A 19,802-nucleotide genomic window follows, 5' to 3' on the forward strand; every position below is an offset into this window, starting at 1 on the left:
CACATGCATACAACAAAATGAATCTCACAACCCACTTATGAATTGTGACTTGGCAGTTTAGAAAAAGGCAAAGGCGCTGCTCTGTCTCCTGCAAGAAAAACGTGCCGTAACTTGATGAAAATTGGGCCCTAGACAGGTGTCAGCCTGCTCTGGCCCTGCCAGGCTCCCCGTTTCAAGTCCTGAACTTGACTCCTGGCCCAAAGCAGCCAGTCAGCCAGCCCAGCCCACTTGGTGCCCCTCAAGGCAGATTGTCTGCCTCTAACAGCTCACTCCCGCCCCCTGGCTGCAGTCAGGGCTTCCTGGCAGGAGGAACATTGAAAGAGCAAACTAACTTGAATTCTGTCTAGCAGAATTTGAATTTGAAGGCCGAGCAGAAAGTGAATTCCATAGAATCAGCTTCTGCCAGGCTTGAAAGGGACTGGAAAGACATCTGGAAAGGTCCGGGCTGCCTTTCCCATGTTTGAATCACCTAGCCTGTAGCACTCCCGCAGGGCGGTAGTTGCATACCTCCAGTCAGGGAAAGCCGTTACTCCCTAGGACAGTCCATTCCCTTTTCCATTGTTCTGACTGTTGGAAAAATTGAACAGAACACTCTTGGGAGGAGGGTCATCTGTTAATTGACTGAAGCCAGAGGGCACCGGTGAGCCGTCAGGGGCAGGGAGCCTACCATGAGGGGCAAGTGGGCTAGGCTGACAGGAGTCAACTTCAGGACTTGGACTGGGGAGGCTGCAGGGCCTGAGGAGGGGCGCTTCTAGAGGAAATGAATCTCTCTTTGTCATAAGCATGGTGACCACTAACAGTCACCTACACTAAGCACTTTTCAAATATTATTGTATCCAATCCTCATAACCAATGAGGCAGAGCTGCTTCTTGTCACCACTTCATAGAGGAAAACACTGGGGCTTGGAGACCTTATTTATTTAAGTAGCTGTCCCAGGGCCCCATTATGGGTGGTGGGACTAGGTCGGGAGTCCTGATCCATCTTGCTTAAACCTGCGCTCTACTTTCCTCCCACGGATTTTCAAACTGGAATGTTCAGAGAAATCACCCAAGAAACGTGTTAAAATGCGAGTAAGATGTAGAACAGGGCCGTGCACTTAGCTTCTCCACTATCCTCCCTTATCTGATGGCCATCTCTTGGCACCTTCAGACCGCATTGCTCGGAACCGCAAGACCATCGTATGCCCGATGATTGATGTGATTGACCACGACGACTTCCGGTATGAGACGCAGGCGGGGGATGCCATGCGGGGTGCGTTTGACTGGGAGATGTACTACAAACGGATCCCAATCCCTCCAGAGCTGCAGAAAGCTGACCCCAGCGACCCATTTGAGTAAGTATGTGACCCAGGCTCATCTCAGTGGCTGAATCTGTGACACTCCCCCCCCCCCTGCACACACAGCTCAGGATCACCACCTCCCAGAAAGTCCAGTGCCGAAGGTCCAGCTTCCAGACCCCACACAGCAACTAGTGTCAGGTATCCTGACCAGAAGCACAGCCCCTCCCAGCTTATCACAGAGCTTTAGCTCAGAGACACCAACTGCTCACCTCCTCCTTGCCCACCTCTGCAGTTTCTCAGGGTTGCCAGTTGGGACTGAATAGGGTCACTCATATTCTCTGCTCAGCACCACCCTCCCCCTCAAACCAGACTGCTGCTTGTCAGTTGCTGTCAAGTCAGTTCCAACTCACGGCAACCCCATATGTGCAGAGTAGAGCTGCTTCACAGGGTTTTCTGGGACCTTTCAGAAGTTTTTTTTTTTTTTTTTTCAGAAGTAGATCGCCAGGCCTATCTTCCAAGGTACCTCTAGGTGGATTTGAACTGCCAGCGTTTCAGCTTGTAGTTGAGCACTTAACCTTTTGCACCACCCAGGGACTTCTTCAAGCCTGGCACCCAGCTGTGATCATCATCCTCACTCTTTACTGAACACTTACTTTCTAAGTACCAGGAGCAGTGCTGAGAACATTATACTTCCAACAACCGTATGCGCTAAAAATTATTATCCATGTTTTCCAAATGGGGAAACCAAGGTTCTAAGAAGCTAAGTAACTGGTTCAGGTCACACGGCTATTAAGTGGCAAAGGTCAAATTCAAATGAAGGTCTGTCTACCTCCAGAATCAATTTTCCCATCATTCTGTTATACTCCTTTAGAAGTGTTCGGGAATTGGCAGCTCATCCTACAGCACACGTTTGGGGTTGTATGGCCCAGGCTAAAAGCTTCGTAAACTGTGAAAGTTGGAAGGAAACCTACAAATAATGGATTCCAACCCCCTTTCAAATGAGGAGACTGAGGCCTCAGGAGAGGGAGGGGTTGCCCTGCGTCACACAATGAGTTTGTGGCTAAGCCAGAAATAGAGCCCAATCTCTTCTCTAGTGTCCCACCCCCGCAGCTGTCGCATGAGCCTTCTATTCCACCTACCAGGGGTGCGGAAAAGACCTCTGGGTACAAAGCCAAAGTCTAGGCTTTCCTGCTGTATTAGTTTCATATCACTGCTGTAACGAATTACCACACACTTAGTGGCTTGAAACAACACAAATTTATTGTCTTCCTTTTTTGGAGGTCAGAAGTCCAGGATAGGTCTTACTGGGCTAAAATTGGAAACCCTGGTGGCGTAGTGATTAAGTGCTACAGCTGCTAGCCCAAAAGGTCAGCAGTTCCAATCCACCAGGTGCTCTTTGGAAACTCTATGGGCAGTTCTGCTCTGTCCTATAGGGTCACTGTGAGTCAGAATGGACTCAATGGCAACGGGTTTGGGTTTTTTTGGGGGGGGGTCTAAAATCAAAGGGTTGGTAGATTTTGGGGGAGAATCTATTTCCTTGCCTTTTCCGCCTTCTAGAGGTTGCTTGCATTTCTTGATTTATGGCCCCTTCCTTCATCTTCAAAGCCAGCAGCATCTTCAAATCTCTCTCTCTCTCTCCATCTCTCTCTCTCTGGCCTTCTGCTTCTGTCATCATCTCCGTCTCTGACTCCGATCTCCTGCCTGTCTTATAAGGATCCTTATGATTACGTTGGGCCCACCCAGCTAATCTTTCCATCTCAAAATTCTTAACTTAATCACATCTGCAGAGTACCTTTTATCATGTAACATTCACAGGTTCCAGGGATTAGGACATGGACATCTTTGTGGGGGGTCATTATTCTGTCTACCACACCTGCCTAACCACATTTTGGCCCCGAGCAAACCCCAACTTCTCTGTCCTTTGCCCTCTCCACCTGAAAAAGGGGGCTGTTGGTGGCTCAGCCATCTTCATGGGCACAGTGCACACCCAGAGTTCCTGAGTCAAGTCCCTAATGCTGTGGGCCCCAGAGAAGTCTCAGAGGTAGAAAGAGCTGGGTTTATCTGAGGAAATAAAAGGCAGCTGGGCACAGGAAGGCATGAGCCAAGAGTAGGGGGCATGAGTTGAGTCCACGTGCATCTTGAACAGGTCAGAAAGTTGTTTTCTTGTCCTGACTTCCTCTATCCTTCTAAACACGGTCAAAGGCTACTATTAGAAATTAGATCCCATTCTAGTCCAAAGATATCATTTATACAAAACCATGCCCTTCACTCAGCTCCCGCATATACCTCAAAGTCAACTCCCAGTCTGCCTGAATTCTTGGAGAATAATACCAGTAACAGGAATAACTAACATTTGGCCTGAGCTGGCAATTTCAACTGCCATTATTGCACATGATCCCCGTAGGAGAGTCCTCAGCTGTAGGTAGAATTAGCCCCGCTTAACTGATGTGGACTCCACAGTTCAGAGGGAGCAAGATTTGCCCAGGGTGCCCCAGTAGCAGAGGTTGAGGTCAGAGATGGCTGCTCCAGAAAACAAAATTTTCAGAGTAACTGAGGTGCAGTCAGACCCCCTTTATTGTTTGATCTCTTGCCACGAGCAGACCCATGGGTCCTAGATTTGAAAGGTACTTTGGCCTGTTGGTCCTCCTCATTGTGCTGTGAAGAATAGGGAAGTACAAGTCATGCCACTAGTTAGGAGCAAAGGCCCAACTTGTTTCCTCATCTGAGTATTGAAGAGGCTGCTTTAGCCACAGAGCAGTGGTACTCCACCCTGGCTGCACACTGACACGTGGGAAGCTTATACAAACACCCAGAATGCACCCTAGGCCAATTACACCAGAGTCTCAGGGTGGGGTCTAGGCATCAGTGTTTTTTAAAGCTCCATAGGTGATTCTGATGTACAGCCAAAGTCAAGAGCCAGCCTCCTTTCCCCCTTTGCCTGGGTGCTTTCTGAGGGACTCTCCATCCTTTGCCTTCTCTAATTCTTTACGGAATTCTCTCTACGGTGTTACACGTGGACAAAACCCCGAGGAGTGGCCCCTAGGGAAAGCCCGGTCCTTCTCCGCACACCTTCCAGGGCCCCGGCGGGTGGGCAGACTACAGGCACAGCGTTTGGTAATGCTGTTTGAAAGCTACCAGCTTTGGCGGCAGACCCTGGTTTGAATCGCAGCTCATCCACCTGCTAACATACATGCCGTTGAGCAGATTATGTAGCATTTCTGAATTTCAAATTCTTCTCTCTGAAAAAGGCCTAGTAATAGAGCTTGTGAGAGCTGGAGATAATGTTAGTAAAGTGAGTGGCACATACTAGACCCTCAGAATTGTTGTTGTTATTATGGCTGAACATAGCAGAAAATGGGGCAGCCTAGGAAGAGAGGCCTCCCTCTGGAGGCAAAGCATGGAGCATCCAAAATGCCTTCAGGCTGATATCCTACCAGTTCCCCAGCTCCTTGCCCCCCTGCCACAGGCTTCATCCCAGACTGGTTTTCGTGTGCAAGAGTCTTGGGTCTGATTTCCCATGAGGTGCCAAGTCAGAAATACCCTCTGCCCCTCCAAACAGCAGATTTACAGCCCACAACCTTCAGAAGATAAGGGGAATTAATACTAATACACTTTATTTTCTGATAGTACTGGGTACTTTTAGAAACATGGCAGCAACGTAAGACAGGCAGTGTAGCTCCACGTCCATCGTGCGGATGGGGAAAAGACTCAGAGAGGTGAAGTCAGTGCCGCTGCCCAGTAGCAATATAATGCAGACCACATAAGGAATTTTTTTAATTTTCTAGTAACCACGTAAAAAATGCAAAAAGAAACAGGTAGAATTTGTTTTAACAATAGATTTTTTTATCTAAATAAAGTATCATTTACCATGTAGTCAATATTACAAAATTACTAATGGTGATGTTTCATATTCTTCGTACTAAATCTTCAAAATCCAATATGTAGTTTACCCAGGGCTTCAAACCAGTTCATTCCGGTTTGAACCCCTGCTGAGAATTTGCATTTCCATCCCCAGATACACAGAATCAGTCTACATTTTAACAGGATCCCTGGGTCGTTCTTATTGTGTACATGATCTGGGGATCTTGTTAAAGATGTATGATGTATACATAAGGATCATCAGGGGAATCTTGTGAAAATGTAGATTCTGATTCAGTACATCTGGAGTGAAAATTCAAATTCTCAACTGGAACCGGTTCAAAGCCCTAGATTTTATACTCAACGGCACATCTCACCTCAGACTAGACACATTTCAAGTGCTCTGTAGTCACATGCGGCCAGTGGCTGCCATATTAGACAGCAATGTCCACCTTCCTAACTACTGCAATATCCTACCTCCTGTCAGGAAAGAACAATGGAGAAGCAGAGAAACAGTGAAAAGGGCAGGGGATCAGAAGCTGGGAAACGCTCACTTCAATTTCAGCTCTGTGCTTCTGATCCCTGCCCTTTTCACTGTTTCTCTGCTTCTCCATTGTTCTTTCCTGACAGGAGGTAGGATATTGCAGTAGTTAGGAAGGTGGACTGTGGCATAGATTGTAGATTCAAATCCCAGCAGTGCTGCTTCATAGCTGGGAAAAACCTTGAGTAAGTTACTCACCTGTCTATATCTTGGTTTCTACATCTGTAAAATGGGGGTGATAATAATGGGGCCTACCTCATAAGGACATCGTGAAGAGTAAATTAGTTTAATTAATAAATTAGTTTAATACAGCACCTAAAATATTCAAGCCCTCTTTAAATATTCAAAGGGATTCCCTTTTAAAAGGGTCCCCTCCTGTGCTATCAAGGCTCATCTGGGAGGCCAGTGGGTTAAATAAGGTCTTTTTACCTAAGTCAGGTCCCCGTAAGCTTGCTGAATTCCCAAGGACAGGAGAGAGAGAGGAGGTTGCTGCTGGAATGTTTTGTCTCGGTGTTTGGAGTTTTCTAGGGTAGCATAGCCAGGTGAGGACACAGCAGACATTGTAGGGATCAGGTACTGGCCCTGTGTGTGGCCCCATGGGGGATTTGGGCAGGTAACAGCATGGTGTCCGCCTCTGGCCTAGCTGACTTCCTGTTCTCTGTGAGCACGTCACGATTTATCATCTCTAGGCCCTTGCTGTTATCTCTTCCTGGGTGCCTTCCTCTCTCCCCATTTTCCCCGTGTCCAAACCCACCCAGGGGCTACCTCCTCTGGGCTTCCTTCCTTGACTCTTGCCACAGCCTCCCTCCTTGCCCCCCACAAGTGGAAGCAGACACTCCTTTTACATTCCTCTAGTAGTCTACCTCCCAGAGGCCCTTACTATACCCAGCCTGAGCTTCTGGACCCTTCCACCCTGAGAGGGCTGCCCCACTGTCCTGGCACTCCCTGAATACCCAGTCCAACTCTGATTTACCTCAGCATTTTCCCAGCACCTGCTTCACAGCTGCCACTCAACTAAACTAATGAGAGAATGAATGGAGTTAATCCTGTCTTCCAATCTGACCAAAACAGCAGAGATTGTGGCTTCCACAGTAGACACCACAGCAGAACATGTGTCCATGCTGAACAGAGTAAGAATCCTCAAAGGAACATTTAGAAAATAGAGATTCCTAGGCTCCATCTTCCAGAGGCTCTGCCTCAGTAGGTCCAGGGTAGGGCCCAGCAAGCTGCATTTTTTTTTTTTAACCCCTGTAAGAGATTCTACAGCATAGACAGGCTTGGAAAGACCTGATTCAGGCTATTTAACCAATGGGAGGACTAGAGAGTGGGATGGTGATGCAACTGCAAAGCCAAAGCGGGTGGGGAGGATGTGATTTCATGTCACAAATAATCTCAGGTGTAGACCGTGGAAAGGCACCTTGAATCAGTTTGACTCAAGTGCAGGGTTTATGAAGGGAAGTCGTAGGCAAGAAAGCAAGCCTTGGGCCTAACCCAGAGGGCCTTACATTCCCTGCCAGGCCCTAGGCTGCGTGGATGAAGCAGCCCGGAGCACCACCATCAGGGAGGTGACATTATCAGGCCACACAAAGAGCCCTCAGCCAGGATGTCACATCTTCACAGCACATTTTTCTTCCCTGACAGGTCTCCTGTGATGGCCGGTGGACTGTTCGCTGTGGATCGGAAGTGGTTCTGGGAGCTGGGCGGGTACGACCCCGGCTTAGAGATCTGGGGAGGGGAGCAGTATGAAATCTCGTTCAAGGTGAGCCAGCTCTCTGGGAGCCCCCTCTCTGTGGCATAGCCTCCTTGGCACACGTTCCGGCAGGCTGCTTGCCTAGCGTTCATCTGAGCTGGGAAACAATCTGGAGGCATCGGGGTTCAGCAACCCCTCTGCTCCTCAGGTCATGCAGACAGGAGCCAGCAGGCCTTTCTCTGTTGAGGTGAGGGGTCCCTCAGGCTGCCAGAGGCTGGTCTTCACAGCAGCTGGGACTGGTGTTTGCCTTACGTCTCTTACGATACCAGAGTTGGAATAAGACAGATCTCCCTTCCAATAAAGATGGTGTGTATCTGGGTGGTGCAAATGGTTAATGGGCTTGGCTGCTAACCAAAAGGGTGGAAGTTCAGGTCCACCCAGAGTTGCTTCAGAGGAAAGGCCTGGCAATCTACTTCTGAAAAATCAGTCATTGAAAGCCCTAGGGAGTACAGTTCTATTCTGACACACGTAGGGTCACTCAACAGCAGCCAGTGCTCTTTTTGAGATGCCCAACAAATCAGCGTGGTGAAGAGAAACTAAGAAAGTCAGACAAGACGTGTAGGCTTAGAAGAATGCTCCGCTCTGAGAATGGCCACCGGGCGTCACAGATTCCGAGTTGGCTTCTGTTTCCTGGTCACCCCTCTCAAGTTTTCCCTTTTGTATCTGTCCCTGATGGAGTTTGATATAGAGACAAGTGAATAAGAACCTGAGTTGTGGAGTCAGGAAGGCCTGGATTCAAGTCCCAGCTCCACCACTCAGTAGCTGTGTGACTTTGGGAAAGTTATATTGCCTCTCTGAGCTCTCTTTCTTCATCTGAAATAAGGGAATAATATTAGCTGCCTTACAGAGCTATTGTGAAGATTAAATGAAATAATTCTAAAAAGTGGTTAGCACGCACAACCTGGGAACATGGCCAGCAATTAATAATTGGTAAAAATTGTTAAAGATTCAGGTAATAAATATCTACAATAAACTGACTGGAAGGCGCCTTGGTGGTGTAGTGGTTAAGCACTTGGTGCTAACCAAAAGGTCAGCAGTTCGAACCCACTAGCTGCTCTGCAGAAGGATGTATCAATCTTCCTCCATAAAAATTACAGCCTCAGAAACCCTAAGGGGCAGTTCTACTCTGTCCTATAGGGTCACTATGTTTCAGAATCTATTCGTCAACAATGGAATAACTGATTTGACTAGCCTGTGTGCTATAGAAGCTTTCTGACAATGGTAGTAAAAGAGATGGTGGTTACTAGTTAACCACCCCAACTTCTGAGGCCACATTCTCCTCTTTGATTGTGGAGTTCTGTCTTGTTCTCAGGTGAAGAACAGAGGCTCAGTCCCTCTGAGTGGAGGGCTAGCTTGTCTATGCCCTTGTGGTCTGCCAGAGCCCAGTTCTAACACCCCTGAGCCAACGCCATGAACATACAACCCTGATGCCCTCTGAGTCAGACATCAACTACTTATGCAGTGATTAAGACTTTGGTGCTAGGTCCAGATTACCTATGTCAGATCCTATTTCTGTCACTTCCTACCAGCTGTGTGATCTTGGACAAGGAATCTTCACTTCACTGAGCCTTCGTTTCTACTTCTGTAAAATGGGTTTAATGATACTTTATCCTCACAGGTTCGTTAGGAGGATTAAATGAAATCATACTTGTAAGGTGCTTCCTAATAAATATCCTAAACATTATTATTATTATCAATGTCATTATTGTTATTATCTACACCACTGGTCTAGCAGTTCAGAATTACTAAACCAAAAACCAAACCCCTTGTCAACGAGTCATTTCCGACTCATAGCAACCCTATAGGACAGGGTAGAACTGTTCCATAGGATTTCCAAGGCTGTAATCTTTATGGAAGCAGACTGCCACATCTTTCTCCTGTGGAGCAAGCAGCTGGTGGGTTCGAACCACTGACCTTTCAATTAGCAGCTGAACACTTAACCACTGTGCCACCAGGGTTCCTTTTTTAGTTCAGCATTAAAAAATAAGTTCAGCATTAGGGAACATAAATTCTTGATTAACAAGAAAACAAGAGCCTAGAATTCTACTGAAACATTATTTTGGTTTAAATACCAGTCTGTATCTATTTTAACCTCCAGAGTTTTGAAGCTGTCTCCCATGAGAGGTCCAGACCCCTAAATAAATAATATCCGGGAGTAATGGTCACAGTATTTAAAAACTATTAGGGTGCAAGCACCAACCAGTCAGAATGGGTGCCAGCTGTGAACAATTGTGCATCCACTGTTATGTGTAATGATTGAATTTCAGTCCTGACCGGAGCTAATGTTAAGTGCTTACTGTATACAGGACCATGCCCTGGTGGTGTAGTGGTTAAAAGCTTGGCTGCCAAATAAAAGGTCAGCAGTTCAAATCCACCAGCCACTCCTTGGAAACCCTATGGGACAGTTCTACTCTGTCCTGTAGGGTTGCAATGAGTCTGAGTCAACTCAATGGCAACATGTTTGATTGGTATACAGGACACTGCAAGGCCCTTCACACATGTTGGCTAACTTAATCCTCACACCAATCCTGGGAGGGTGGTGTCATTATTATACAGGGCAGACAAGTTGGGCTCGGACCAAGGCCCCACACAATTGGAAGTAACAGAACTAGGGCCTGAATACCGGTCTGCCTGACTTCAAAGCTGTACTTTGACCTGCTATGTTGTATAGACCTCTATAGGGACATCAGAGAAGAGCATTCGGAAAACCAGCCCAAGAAGGTGGCTGCAATCTCTTACTTTTTCCTTCTTGGTGTTTGCCTTCTCCTGGAGTTAGTGCTAATTTACTTGGATATTCCACAGCCTCTCAGCAAAGTGAATTAATAACAAAATGGATTAATAATTAATTAATATGCTAAGTCAGAAATAGCAAATAGGTTACCTCTTCAGCCAACTCAGATTCATTGCTAGGGGCTGCCCCACTTATGTGTTGATACGTGTTCTCAGGCTACATCCAAGCATATCAGAAAAAACAGGGCAGCGATTGATTAGTAATGTCTTCCACGGGTATAGGTGTGGAGAGTGATGGCACATATGTCATGTATTTAGTCACCCTAGCACATGCAATCTAGTTTTCCAAATGTTACACCCTGAAGCATGCAATAAAATCACACACAGGAATCAGAAGGGTTTTTATTTCACAGTTCCCCAATCAGTCAATTAAACAAACTTGATTATAAGGTTTTCTACCAAGTTTGTGCCGAGAAATGGACGCACCTGTGTTGAGTTCTCACTGGAATGTAAACTTCAGTGGGCAGAGACCTTTGTGTCTTAGTGCTCTAGTGCTGCTGTAATAGAAATACCACAAGTGGGTGGCTTTAACAAAGAGAAATGTATTCTCTCACAGTCTAGTAGGCTACAGCTCCAAATTCCATACAATACTGGGAATCACGACTAGCCAAGTTGACAGATATTTTGGGGGGACACAATTCAATCCATAACACTGTGTATCTTTTATTCACTGCCCTGGTGGTGCAGTGGTTAAGAGCTTGGCTGCTAACCAAAAGGTCGGCAGTTCAAATCCACCAGCCACTCCTTGGAAACTCTATGGGGGCAGTTCTACTCTGTCCTATAGGGTCACTATGAGTCAGAATTGACTCGACAGCAATGAACTTGGTTTTTTGTTTTTATATCCCAAGTACCTAAAGGATTGTCTGGCACAGAGTAGGCACTTAGAAAGTATTTGTTGATTGAATACTCAGAGCAGGTGTGTCCCTGGCCAGTGTTACCCTCCAAGCTCTGAACTGGATCCTTGGTCAAGAAGTCTCCCTTCAAAAACTCCCTCTATGGAGAATAGTGAATGGAGAAGGATTTGCACAAAGAAATTTCGAAACCCAAAATGATTTCATTCTGTGTGTTTCAAAGACCCATCTAATGATGCTCATCAGGCAATTACAGCAGAACAAATGGCATTTTTCTCCACACAGTTTATTTATAAAATGCTTGGTAATGAAGCCATATTGGAAGCCTCTCATCCGGGTAGGGGGAGGAGGCTGGCTCATGTTTCCATTTGATCCAATTATGCCCTTCTCTCTCGAGGGGAAATGAGACGGTGTAATGAGGAGACGTGAGGTCTAGGAGAGAGGCTTTTCTCCCTTGGCTTTCTCTCTCCTCGTTTTGAGAATTCAAGTTCCCAGAGCTGCTGACAGCCCATATGTCCATGCTTTGTCTTCCAGGTCCCCGTGGAAGGCCTGCCCACAGCACAGGGGACAGGCGAGCCCATTCATCTGCTGGCAATTCTACTCGGAAATGCCAGGAGTTCTGTTTCAGCCAGAGCAGGGTGCTTATGCAGGGCCAAATTCCCTCTGATTAATCTCTGCCAAGATCCCTTTTCTTCTTGGTGACAGAGAGAAGAGATTGGTTTGAAAGGTGTGAGTGTATTTTCAGTAATTAAGATAAATTGATACATGCTATCAGGGCTGATGGATTCAGAATTTGGCTCTAATTCCAGACCAGGCCATTGGTCCTGATGGGAAAAACCAAGAAAAGATATTCCAAAGGTTCTGAAATGTCTGGAAAAGTTCTTGGGTTTTTTTCCCCCTCTCTCTTAGCTAATAGAGCTTTTATTTCCAAAAGACATAGTCACACTGTCAAAGTTCTCCCGCTTAGGAGTTAGAGTCTGTCCAGTTCTAGAGGTTGGATAAATCTTCAACTCCACAGCGTGGCCTTCAGGAGCTGGCCCCTGCTTGTCGCCCCACCCTTCCCCTTGTCCTCTTACCCCAGTGCATTAGTCTGGACTCTTGATTACAAGTGATCAAAACCCTAGTCGATCTGATTTAAACAAAAATCCAGAATTGATTGGCCCACGTGACTGAAATCCCAGCTCGATCCTGCAGACCTGGCTGGATCCAGGGACTGCACCATCTCACCTGGGCTCAGGCTTTCTCACTCCCTTGCCTCTCACCTGGGTTCGTTTCCCTCTCAGGCAGGCTTTCCAGTGGAAATCCCCAGCAGCTGTGGACTTCGAGCCCAGTGGAAGTAGTTTCTTTCTCATCATTCCTTAGAAGTCCCCAAACTGGATCCCATTGGCCTGCTGGTCCCTTGCCTACCCCTGAGCAATGTTCTCATTCTTCAGGTCACAGTCACATGCCAGTTCTGGAGGAGCCAGGAGAGTAGGGGCACCTGGCTCCCCAAAGGAAAGTCCAGGCACTGTGCCCAGAAGGGAGGACAGATGTGGGGCAGGGAAAACCACAGATCTCCACCTGGCCCAGCCACCCAGGACTCCTTGCAAGCCCAGCCCTGTTCCAGGCCCTCTTTGGACGCACACTGTTCATTCTTCCTGAAACACCTTTCCTTAGTCTCAGCAACCCAAGTTCATCCTTTCACTTTTAGCTCATGTAGGTGGCCTCTCTCTACCTTACTCGAGCTACCTGTGCTGATGAGGGACCAGCCCAACGTTGCACTCCCTATATTACAATGCCTTCATGGCTCTTGACACCTATGTGGCATGGCCCAGGGATCTGCCTGTCTTTTCCAGGGGACTCTGAGCTCCCTGGAAGTAGGGTCTTGTCAACCTCCATGCCCCCAGTGGCTGGCACATAACCTATCCCAACCCGCAGCTGTAGAGTAGGTTCTGACTCATAGCAACCCTATGGGACAGAGTAGAACTGCCCCATGGGGTTTCCAAGGCTGTAAATCTTTACAGAAGCAGACTGCCACATCTTTCTCCCGCAGAGAGGCTAGTGGGTTCAAACTGCCGACCTTGTAGTTAGCAGCTGAGTGCTTAACCACTGTGCCACCAAGGCTCCTGCCTGACACTTAAGAGGTGTTTTAAATAACTGTTAGTGGTATCAATGCCCACCTGGTCAAACTTCCTCTGCCCTGTCTCGTCCTTCCCAGTTTGGCTGATGGGGTGTGCTGGGAAAGGACCTCAGTGAGAAGTCAGGGCCCTGGGTTCTCATCTCTGCTCTCCATCCATTTGGGGACTTGGTACCAATCGCTTGACCTCGCTGGCCTTCATTTCGAGGGGGTACTGATATAGTTTTCCTTCCTACCTCACGAGAGAGGATCAAATAATGTGTTGTGGGGAAAACCCTCTGACTTACACAGATATGAGGGGCTGTTTGAATTAGAGGCAGTAGTGGCAAGATGAGCAGAAACAGTACTACCCAGGAGGCCATGGTTAGAAAAGCTGCCGCTGAGACACGTGAAAGTGGAAGAGTCCGAGCAGACCTTGGAGAAAAAGATGAGGGCTTTGGGAAATGTAAAAGTATATATCTTTCGTGAGTAGCAATTTGGCAAAACCTGCTGCATCTTAAAGCAAGCGTACTCTGACCCTGAAATCCCACGCGCAGGAGTTTATCCAAGAGAGACAACTGTAAATGAGCAAAGATGTAGGTAGAAGCTATTGGCTGAAGCATTATTTATAATAGGGGAAAACTGAAAATGACCCTGATTACATCTTCAAGGGTTAAATAAATTAGGGCACATATAAACGATGAGATAATTATATAAAAGAAGTACCCACCAAAACCAAACCCACCGCCATCAAGTTGATTCCGACTCACAGTGACCCTACAGAACAGAGTAGAACTGCCCCATAGAGTTTCCAAGGAGCACCTGGCCGATTCGAACTGCCAAACCCTTGGTTAGCAGCCGTAGCACTGAACCACTATGCCGCCAGGGTTCCCGTAAAAGAAATGAGGTGCCTCTAAAATAAAGTAAAAAGTAAGCGCAGGATTACCAGGCACTAGTTGCAGCTGAGCCAGCCCTGACTCATGGCGACCCCAGGTGTGTCAGGGTAGAACTGTGCTCCACAGAGTTTTCAGTGGCTGATTTTTTGGAAGTAGATTGCTAGGTCTTCCTTCCCAGCTGTCTCTAGATGGACTCAAACCTCCAACCTTTAGCAGCTGAGTATGTTAACCGTTTGTACTACCCAAGGACTCCTAAAGTGCAGAAGAGTATATATCTAATATGATTTCATTTTTAACTTTTACAAATATGACAAATGCAAAGAGAAAGTGTAGGCTATACTTATACCAGCTGCCCTTCATCAAGTGCTCACACTCATCATGTGTGGGGCCCGGGGCTCGGCACTGTCACTTAATCCACATGGCAACGCTCTCATCCCCATTTCATAGATGAAGAGAATGAGGCTTAGGTTAAATCACTTCTGCAAAGTCACACTGCTGGAATGGGGGTTCAACCCTGCTGTCTTCCTCCCAAGCCTGTGCTCTGACCCCCAAGGCCCAGAAGTCTTCCTGTCAGTGGTGACCGCCACAGGGAGAGGGCTAGAGTATAGCTGCCACCTTCTGCCCCGTGTGTTTCGGTAACACTGAATTGGTTCATAATAAGTCTGTGTTACTTTTATAATCAGAGTCTCTGAGTAGTGCAAATGGTTAACATGTTTGGCTATTAACCAAAAAGTTGGAAGTTTGAGCCCACCCAGAAGTGCCTCAGAAGAAAGGCCTGGCAGTCTACTTCCAAATAATCAGCCGTTGAAAACCCTACAGAGCACAGTTCTACTCTGACACACACGGGGTCACCATGAGTCACAATCAACTAGACAACAGTTGGTACTGGTATTTTTATAATCGGGGGAAAAAAATTAAGATTTTTGTTTAAATAAGAAGAGAAAAAAGTTGGTTTTTAAGCACTCTCAGCCCCCTCCCCAGCACTGTGTTTAGGTCATTTGCAAGTTCAGGATGAAATTCCCCACAAATAAGGCCTAAAGAGGAGAGGGTCTGATAAACAGTCTCATGGGGGAACTGTGCCCCTCCTGCCCCTGGAGAGATGGCAGGCCTCTCGGGAGCAAGGGGTGACGGAGAACCATGTGATGGGCAGGGAAAGGAGGCCCTTCCCTGCAGAAGTCAGGAAGGTCACCCTAATGTGGTTGGCTGAGAGTCTGGCACAGTTCTCCAGTGCCCAGGGTAACACTGCCCAGGGTAGGCTAAGAAAAACTACCAGATTTTCCTTCCATAAAACTCACAGCATTGTCAGGAGGATTAAGTAAAATTGTGTGTGAACAGTAGGCAGATGTACCCCAGAAACTGGCCAAGGGTAATGTGACCTGTTGCCCAGAAAGGGTAGGTGATTGGCCAGGGCCCCTCAACTAGAAGGTGTCTGTGCCTGGGCTAAATGCCAGATGTCCTGACTCCAAGCCCAGTGCTCATCTCGGTCCACCTGATGAGGGGTGGAGCAGGAGCATACCAAGTTTAGAGAAAGGCCATTGTTACAGGAAGGGCCCAGAAGTCAGAACGAGCCCGAGGAGGGGGTTAGATGCCAAATAGAAGGTGACAGTGATTTTCAAGGCCAGCCCAAATGGCAGAGGGTGATTGGGGTCACCACCAAGGCCCGGCATGGCAGTGCATTTCCTCATCTTTCTCACAGCCCCCTCCCAGCCCCCTGGGTCTCAGGCTAGCAGCAGAGTAGCCACCATGAACCCAGGGCTAGCTCTCCCTTCCTGGGTTATCCAAGGACCCTAGGAACATGTTCTGCTGCAACCAGCATTTTCCTCCTGGGCCAAAGAGGCCCAGCCTTTCCAAGAGTGTCTGCCAGGAACAGGGACGGCTTTCTGCTGTGACTTTCAGCAAGCCATTTGAAATTCTGTGAGTGTCTCCGGCAAGGAGCCAGCCTCGGAGCAAGAGCCTGCCTCTCCCATTTTCCCTCCAGGAAAACAACTCAGAGACCCCAGGATCATCTGTCCACATGTCACTCCCTGACCGGCACACACCTGTCTCTTTACGCCTTGGTTCTTTCATTGGTAAACATGGGTATAATAATAACTTCTTCAAAGGTTAGAGTAAGAACTAAATGGGATAATATGTTCATTTGGCCCAGAGTCAGATGAAAAGGAGGTACCCAGAAAACATAGCTATTGCAATCATAGGCTTCATGTTAGATAAGGGGGCAGGGCTGCACAGGGGTTAAGTACACGGGCTTCAGAATCAAACTGCCCACGTTCTAGTACAAGCTCTATCAGCTAGTAGCTGTGTCACCTTGAAAAAGTGACTTACCGCTCCGGCCTGAGCTCCTTCATCTGTATAATGACGGTAGACTAATCCTTCATTGTGTGCTTATGTACACATTAGTTAAAATATGTTACAAGCTTAGCTCAGTGCCTGGGACGTAGTAAATGGTCAATAAACGGTAGCTATTATTAATGCCAGAGTCCTGGTGGTTGGTTGTTGTGATCAGGCTGTGGTTGCAGGAAGACAGGAGTGGAAAAAGCATAAGACGGAGGCCAGAGACCTTGGCTGTAGGCCCAGCTCCGGAACCAACTCTCAGTGGGACTTTGGACAGCTTACCTGCCCTTTCTGCTGAGTCTTCATATCTTCATCTAGAATGGGGCACTAATAATCACAAACTCAAGAGACTCAGTGTGCCCGGGCAGGCACCATTCACCTGAGCATGGTTGGCACTGTTCCAGCATGCACTGGCCCTGAACGTGTGGTCCTGGACCAGCACCTTCAGCATCCTCTGGGAACTTTTTAGACATACACATCCTCAGATCCCACGCACACCTACTGAGCCAGACACTGGGGGTAGGGCCCAGCAGACTGTTTTAACGAGGCACCCAGATGATTCTGATGCTTGCTCAAGTTTGAAAGTCACTGCTGTAGTGAATAGTTGGGGTCTTGTAAAGAAAGAGTGCTCAGGCTTGTTTGGGGAAGGACAGAGGGAACGGGCAGGTTGGTTGGCAGGTTGGTTGACCAGTGGGTTCCCACACCTTCACCCAGCAGCTTTCCAGGCTCAATATCATTGGGGTCCACCCTGGCAGCCAGCTTCTCCCAACAGGGTTTTAGAGCAAGTGATTGACAATGACCAGCCCATGTATGAATGAATGAATAAATGAGTTAGGTCATGTTTTTATGTAGTGGGCAGCAACATTCATGAAAAGAAAGGCAGATGTGTCCTTCAGGGCAGACGAGTAAGTGCCTCATAGCTGGTTCCCAGCAGCACCCACACATGGAGTCAGGGGTGTGGAGAGAGTAGGAGGCTGTAGGAACAGGTGGCAGAGAGCCTTGATTGCAAGCCACAGGTGACCCCTTTCTTTGAGGAATGGCTCGAGGGGGTTAGGACCAGGCTTTAGAGATTAAACAAGGAAGGCCTAGTCTCCCTGAAGGCCTCAGACCTGCTTGGTTCTGGGGAACCCAACCCTGGGTTCTATTCTGAGCTCTGCTACTTATGAGCTGGGGGATCCTGGAGGTACTTGATTTCACTAAGCCTCGGTTTCCTCGCAGGCAAAGGGATTGATAGCACCTGCCTCACTGGGCTGTCATGACCAAACCCAAAACCAAACCCAGTGCTGTTGAGTCGATTCCAACTCATAGCAACCCTGTAGAACAGAGTAGAACTGCCCCATAGAGTTTCCAAGGAGCACCTGGCAGATTCGAACTGCTGACCCTTTGGTTAGCAGCCATAGCACTTAACAACTATGCCACCAGGGTTTCCAGGGCTGTCATGAGATAGCTCTTATTTCCCAAACACAAGTCAAACCTACCCACAGGGTAACCATGCACCCATTTTTTTGCCAACTTGACTATAAACACATAGGGATATTGTTGAAATAGTCAAAGATTTAATTTATTAAGTTAGACATGTGCTTAAAACCATGTTATATTAAAAAATAATAATTTAGAATTTTTTTTTTCTATTCTATTTACCTGCTATATCCAGTAACCATGATAAGCATTCAAATCTAGCATGACTGAGGTCATAATATGCTGGTGAGACTTCCTGAAACAGCCTCTTGTTCAAAACAAGCTAATTGAGAGATACCCCATAATACGAACTTTTGGAAGACTCCAGTCCTTCTTTTCTGAGGGGAATTCCATGGCACACGAGCAGTGCCCACCACCAGCAGCAACAGTGCCCACATCCTGGGAATTCTGCATGCGGGATTGCTCGCTGTATCCACCACGATCCAGCTTTATTACCTCATTTTAGCCTCACAACAACCCAATGGGGTCAGCACAATAATCTTTCCCATATTTCCGATGAGGAAACTGAGGCTTTCAGACTTACAAAACTTGCTTAAGAGCCTGGATTACAACTCAGTTCTATCTAACTCCAGAACTACCACCCCTTTTGCCTCTCTGGCACGGCACACAGCTGATGCTGAGGAATTGGTGGCAACAGTTACTACATTGGAAACCCTGGTGGCATAGTGGTTAAGAGCTATGGCTGCTAACCAAAAGGTCAGCAGTTCAAATCCACCAGGCGCTCCTTGGAAACTCTATGGGGCAGTTCTACTCTGTCCTATAGGGTCGCTATGAGTCTAAATGGACTTGACAGCAAAGGGTTTATTGCTGCATTATTTCACCCAAATGCAACTGAATAGGGCTTGAACTCCATAGGGGTCCTCAGTAGAAATGCCAGCAGCAAAAGAGTAGGCTGGCTGTCAGTCTGTCCCTGTCTGTCCTGAGTGGACGGGTGGCCACCCCACTCCTGGAAGGTTTCTGGCAGCATTTCCCTGGCAGGAGAGGCTGCTCCGCTCTCCCAACTGCCGTGTCTCCCTACCACAGATGGGCCCTCCTGCTCTCTCCCCGGGCCCCATTGTGTTTTTCTGAGGCACATCACCACACGTTTCTTTCCTCCTCAGTTTAGGAGATAAGAGCAAGTAATTGTCTTTTACAGACACTGTAATGAAGCCTGTCATCACACGAAAGAAGTTTGCTAATAAAATAAATCAAAGCAGCAACGAAAATGAATGGGGAGCAGGCTTTTACAATTAGATTTGTACTTGTCTACTGGCATGATGCTTCTAGTGAGAAGTCTCTTCCGCAGAGAAAAAAGAAAGGCACCACAAAACGAGCTGGCAGGACATGTTCAGAAACTGCTTGTAGAGCAGACGAGGGCACACACACACACACCTGGGAGCAAGGACAGAAAGTTGAACAGATAGCTCCTGCCACAAGGAGAGGTACTGCAGAAATGTCCTCTCAGTGGTCTGTACTTGTTCCCGTTCCAAATAGGACGGGTTCCATCCAGGCCAAACATGATTCTGGCTGCTGCCAGCACTGCAGCCGTCTTCTCTGCACCACAGGAACCCTTCCAGGTGTATCACTTGAGTGAGGGAAGAATGCCCTCACTCAAACAGCGCCCTGCCCTGCCTCACCCAGCCCTGTCATTCTCCTGGCCACTTACAGGTTTTGCCAAGTCAGTTGAGGAAAACAAAAAATGCAGAGGGGTTGGCAAAAGAGCAGAACGCTGTATAATTTCAACCTGTTGCCGTCAAGTCGATTCTGACTCATGGCGACCCCATGTGTTACAGAGTAGAACTGCTCCATAGGGTTTTCTTGGCTGTAATGTTTTAGGGAAGCAGATCACCAGGCCTATCTTTCGAAGTGCCACTGGATGGGTTTGAACTGCCACTCTTTAGATTAGTAGCCAAGCACAAACAGTTTATACCACCCAGGGACCTTTGTATAAT

At 47.5% G+C, this 19,802-nt stretch overlaps 1 protein-coding gene across 1 annotated transcript in view; it reads left to right on the plus strand.

Annotated features, from left to right (window-relative positions):
• The window catches only part of GALNT10 (polypeptide N-acetylgalactosaminyltransferase 10), a 270,053-nt gene that overhangs the window by 222,582 nt on the left and 27,669 nt on the right, over nucleotides 1-19,802 (plus strand). The window contains exons 6-7 of the mRNA XM_064278619.1: nucleotides 1,151-1,334; nucleotides 7,321-7,438. Of these exons, the coding sequence (XP_064134689.1) occupies nucleotides 1,151-1,334; nucleotides 7,321-7,438 (302 nt within the window). The remainder of the gene's footprint in view (nucleotides 1-1,150; nucleotides 1,335-7,320; nucleotides 7,439-19,802) is intronic.

This window comes from Loxodonta africana, chromosome 2 (assembly GCF_030014295.1).
Source record: "Loxodonta africana isolate mLoxAfr1 chromosome 2, mLoxAfr1.hap2, whole genome shotgun sequence".
Taxonomy (NCBI): Eukaryota; Metazoa; Chordata; class Mammalia; order Proboscidea; family Elephantidae; genus Loxodonta; species Loxodonta africana.